Below are 5,510 nucleotides of genomic sequence, written 5' to 3'. Positions count from 1 at the left end.
TTTTTATTAAATAAAAATATTGTTTTTATTACCGAATGATCAATACATTCAAATTGAGTAGTCTCTTATTTAACAAAATATTAATAGGAGAACATTTTTAAATTTTATGATTTGACAATATTCTACTATCATTCAAATTTAATGAGCAGTGCATGGGACATAGCAAAATAACATGCATCCTCTTACATAAAACTAAAAAAAAAAATAATAATCTAGAAAATGTATCTAAAGAGCCAAGTAATCAAGGACATTGGTCGCTGTGATTTGTGTTTTGTCATTATTTAAATAGCTTTCGCCGTACATTAATGATGTATTTGTGGCAGGTTAGTACTGTGAAATGTGGTGTTTCAATCATGGCACGGGGTCTGATACCGTGGATCTGGCTGAAGCGACCCGTTTATATCCAGGTAAGACGCGAATAAGCATCGCATGCCACTTGTCATTAATCGTACCCGGTGTTTCGCTTTAACCATCTGTGTACTTGGCATCATTTGTGTGTGAGATTTGAATGGACGAGGCGGGGACGCTGTTATCCCGTTTGGACTCTGAAGTTTTTGAAGGCATCATCTCTTCCTAAAGCTTTAGCCTACTCCATCTGACTACAACGGCTGAATGCATCGAGCGGCTTTTTTCAACCATTTTTTTTCGACCTATGCATGAGCCTCATTTGAATATTTTACGAAAAATACCGAAATGCCATTTTTGCAACTGTATCCGTTGCTTTTCTCCGGTGGATTTCATGGATGTGATGGATGAACTGATGTTGCTGCGTTTTATCTATCGTTGGGTCAGTCGTTGCTGTAGCAACCGCGCTGCTGTATAACATTTTTATAGTCCTGCTGAAAACATTTCTCTTAACCTGTCAAGAATGTAATGCAAAATATAAATCATGAATTCCCAATCTCATCGGGGCGCTGTGTTCATGTGCTTCAAAGATTGACGACCTCATTTTACACTTCTATACTGAGCAACGTCAATACAAGCTCATGTGTTAACCCAAGAGAATAATAACCTAGCTGAACTGCTAAAGACTTTTCAGGGACATTAGCCTACTTGTTGGAGTCTTCAATAAGGCTTCTGCAAAGTTTTGATGTGTACTCCACTGAAATATTAAAAGAATACATTTAAATACATAATAGGCTACTAACCGCAGTGAAGGTGCAAACTGATGTTATCGCAGAACTATTCAGAGTAGGGATGCACCGAAATGAAAATTCTTGGTCGAAGCCGAACAAAATTAAACACTGGGCCGAATACCAAATACCTAACACACCCTTTCATAGTCATTTTTATGTTAAGTTATCATGGCAAATGAGTTTTTTATGTACAGGACACCAAAAGGCACCCTACAGTGATATTGACCCATCTATGTCACTAAATTATACAGTATTAATGTACTTGCATAAGCTAATAGTGTAAAAACTAATTAGCTGTGTAATGGAAGAAAACATACCAAAATATGCATATATATATATATATATATATATATATATATATATATTCCCAATTTAACTTAAAATTAATAAGTTAGTAAAATAATATTTTTTGGCCATCAGACCCCTTCTTGAATCAGGCATGTATTTATTTATTTTTTCTGTACAATTAAAAGCAGCCTTGCTGCGAAGAGTTTATACCGATTTCATCAGGCTCCGAAAATTCTTCAAAAAGAACACAAAGAATGGCCTTCTCAGCTGCCATAGTTGCAACTCTTGCGTCATCAGAACAGAGTGTTCAACGCACCACCGTTTCCGTTTAAAAAATGTGCTGCACCGCTTTTGTCGGGGCTGAACGCAGCCCTGGTTACATTGTGCCCCATTTTTACAGATTTTTTTTTTTCAGTGTGTGTTGTCTGTGTGAAATAAACATCTTTTAGCTGAAGAAGTCTCATTTTACAAGGTGAAACCTGTGGTAAACGGTAATTTTTTCACATCCCTCAAAATTAAGGAAATGTGGTGTGAGGGATGAGCGATTCAGACTAGGATGGCAGCCCTCCTTTAAGCATTTTGTTTATTTTCTGAAGACCGTTATGTTGCTTGCTTTCAGCAGCTTACTGAGACTTCCTCAGCTCTGGCTGTCCTCACACCCAGAGTCTGGCTTACTCTCTGCTGTTTACTTGCTCAACTGAAAGATTGATGGAGAGAGTGAACATGAATGTGATTTATGAGCGTTTTTGTGAGCAAAATGAATCTTAGAGGCAGATAATCACCGCTTTGCACTGGTCCTTGCACACTATTTTAGATTGAAGCAATGATGGCTGCTCCCTGTGAATAAGACTTCGCTTTCATTTCTTTTATTCATTTTAAATATAGTTCAAATTACAGCATCTCTCTTAAATCCTGATGCTCTCTGAGCAGATTTCATTTTTATAGAATATAGGAGCCATATTATATTATAAATCTGTTTATATGCCCAAAGCATCTGCTGTGATACTTTGTCCTCCGGAGCTATACTGTCCTCTCTAAATGGATGAACTCTGAATAGAATGCTTTATTTTATCTAGCCTACATAAGGCATTCTATTTAGAAGTCATGCGCTCTGAGACTTTATAATAAAATAACAGCTTTATGCTTTCAAACATTATATGGAAGGAATTAGAATAGCTTGCCTCATAAAATTCACGAGGTTACTGAGACTAAATGCTTCAGGACACAATAGTACTTGTTCAGAGGCATGATTCACATATTTCAGATTCAGAGTCCCCACAAAGCTGCAGTAAGATCCAGATAAATATAATATATGTGAACACAGGTTTATGCTTAGCTTTTTATTAGTGTTCTCAAGTTACAGAAACATTTAGCAGCATTATAATTAAATCTAGACATCTGCACTTTTACAAAAACAGATAATTTTTGTCCAAATTTATTAGTTCATTCAGAAATACAGTACATTAAAAATGATAAAATGACTCAAATACATCTCATGATCTATAATGAACATATTTTTATTTTTAAATTTTTATTTTTAAATACATTTTTAAATTGTGGGGGGAACATAACATTAAACATTTCAGTGACAGACTGTCTTGATATCATATTGAAGAAAAAACTGATTAAAAAATATACATTTCCGCGAAATCAAAGTCATACATACAACATGCATTGAAAGAACCATAAATCAGGAAATTATATCAGAGGCCCAATACCTTCATAACTGTGTAAAAAAGCAGATAATTTGACCTTTTTATGAAATGGAAAAGTTAGTTCTGGTTGTAAAATATCATAATGTATAGCCCCCCAAAACATATGATATTTGTGGAATTAGTAAAAATGCTTTTCAACATGAAAAATATATTTAAAAGGTTTTTAGCTTTTATGACTTATATTATGCCTTTTACTCAATGGTTATACCACGTCGTTTAATTAAAACTTTTTTTTTTCAAAACCACATGAAACCAACTTAAATATAAAGATTTAATTACTAACAATTGTTATTAGATTTTTCCTTTTCTTGGAAACCCTTTTTTTTCATAGACTCTTCTGTGATAGGCTACTCTTGTTTTTTTTGCAAAGGTTGGGGACTAAAACACTGTGACCACCCAGCCATGAGGGAATGAGGACGTTCAGAAAAGACTCCATTGGGAGCATTCAGACAGCAAGTCCAGACAAAATTTCAGTAATCAAGGACAAGAGGGAAAGTAATATGAGCAGCCCAATACAAAATGACACAGTTATCCCACTGCAGTGTATTGTAGAGTTCTTGGTCTCTGGTCCCGTAGGACGGTAAAATTCTTCACTCAATTCTCACCCTGGATTAGTTTAATTACACTTTTCATACGCAAGTGTATGACAAAGAATCAGCTATTTTGGTGTTAGTCATTAGAGTCCAAATATACAGCTTTGCAGTTCCATGCATTGCAAGCAGTGATTTGGTTTTTATCAAGCCACACCAGAGAAATGCTTCAAGATATGTCCATGTTTCTTATTTGGCTGACTCACTATGACTCAAAATCCATACAGTGCTCTTTTAGCCAACAGCATTCTATTATTTTGGATAAAACCGTATGATATCATGGTGTGGTATGAGCAGAGGAATGCTATATCTAGAAATCATTTGATGAAACGAGATCTTAGATGCTTTTAAAAAAGAGTGCCTCTAGCCTTAAAGGATTTTAGTGCATCAGAAAAGAACCTTTAAAATTGCATGGCCTCCAGAGTGCCTAATTAGATTTGTGCCTGCTTAGTTTCTGTGTACACTGTTTTGTTGTCCTACCTAGTTGTTTCTTGTGTAGCTAACCTACTGTCCAATGTTTTTTAGAGTTTATCCTAGTATACACCTGTTTTGTCGTAAACAGGAAACCTGGTCCTCATTTCGACCATATTTCAGCACCGTTTATGGTTCTGTGACAGTCAGACGACCATTCTCCTGCATTTTGTTCTTGTGGGAATAAAAAACCAGGTCTCCTATTTACTATGAGTGTCAGGTTGGCCCTCTTTTCTTCCAGTGCAGCCTAGAGGAACTGTGTCACATGCTAAATGAGGTTATATTTAAAAATATCAAATATATATTACGAGGACAGCAGGAAGACAGTTTGAGTGCATAATATATTATCGTAGTGAATTATTTTAGGGTCTTAAATCTAAAATTCTTGATCATTTAGATGATCAAGAAATTCACAAAATACACTACAATGTATTTCACCGGAGACCAAATCTCTAAATCTCTCTGAAAAGTAAGATCAACTGATTTTTAATACTTATCCAATTGCATTTTTTTAAATATTCAAAATCATATATTTATATATATATATATATATATATATATTCTTTATTTTCTGTATATATTCTTTATGTGTGACTGTAATACAACAGAATACATAAAATAAAGCAGTCAAAAGCTCTTTTAAAATAATGTTTTCAATTGTATTTTTAGATGATTAATGTCTTGTTTTCTTATGTTTATTTCTGTCACGGGTCTACTGTGTCGGAGCGAGGAGAGCGAAGACACAGGAGATTCAGCTTCACAATCTTTAATGAACCAAAATCACAGGGAACACAGGGCAGGCAGGAGACACACGTAGTACCACACGGAGAGACATTCAGGTACAGAATGATGTTTAACACCGGACAAGGAAACACGGGACAGACAACACTTTAAATACAGGGCTTAACGAGGGGTAATTACAAGACACAGGTGAATCCAAAGACAAATCAACGAGAGGGAAAAAACTGGGTCATGGGGAGCACATGGGAGAAAACATAACAAAACAGGTCCATATTCCTGACATATCGCCCCCTCCCGGAAGGTGCGTCCTCGCTCCGTAGATACAACAGAGGGAGGGACGGGTGGGAACTTGGGAGGAGGCTCGGGAGGAGGACGGGCACCCAGGAGGGGGCCGGCAGACAGAGTTCTAAGTGGAGACTATGGAGGGAGGAGACAGGAGGGGCTTGGAGCAGGAGGAGCCAGGCAGGACCCAGGCCGCAGCCATAACGACGACCCACAGTGGAGCCGACGGAGGTAGGAGCCATGGTGGAGGAAGGGCTGACGACTCCAGGGGGCCAACTGACAGCGGC

At 36.8% G+C, this 5,510-nt stretch overlaps 1 protein-coding gene across 1 annotated transcript in view; it reads left to right on the top strand.

Annotated features, from left to right (window-relative positions):
- Window positions 1-350: 350 nt before the first annotated feature.
- Window positions 351-5,510, top strand: part of dipk1ab (divergent protein kinase domain 1Ab) — a 31,285-nt gene continuing 26,125 nt past the window's right edge. The window contains exon 1 of the mRNA XM_016543032.1: window positions 351-407. Coding sequence (XP_016398518.1) covers window positions 354-407 — 54 coding nt within the window. The 5' untranslated portion in view covers window positions 351-353. The remainder of the gene's footprint in view (window positions 408-5,510) is intronic.

The sequence above is a fragment of the Sinocyclocheilus rhinocerous genome, unplaced genomic scaffold (assembly GCF_001515625.1).
Source record: "Sinocyclocheilus rhinocerous isolate Xijiao unplaced genomic scaffold, SAMN03320098_v1.1 scaffold98, whole genome shotgun sequence".
In the NCBI taxonomy this organism is placed as follows: domain Eukaryota; kingdom Metazoa; phylum Chordata; class Actinopteri; order Cypriniformes; family Cyprinidae; genus Sinocyclocheilus; species Sinocyclocheilus rhinocerous.
The sequence above is the reverse complement of the archived record's forward strand: the minus strand, read 5'-3'. Positions and strand labels throughout refer to the sequence as shown.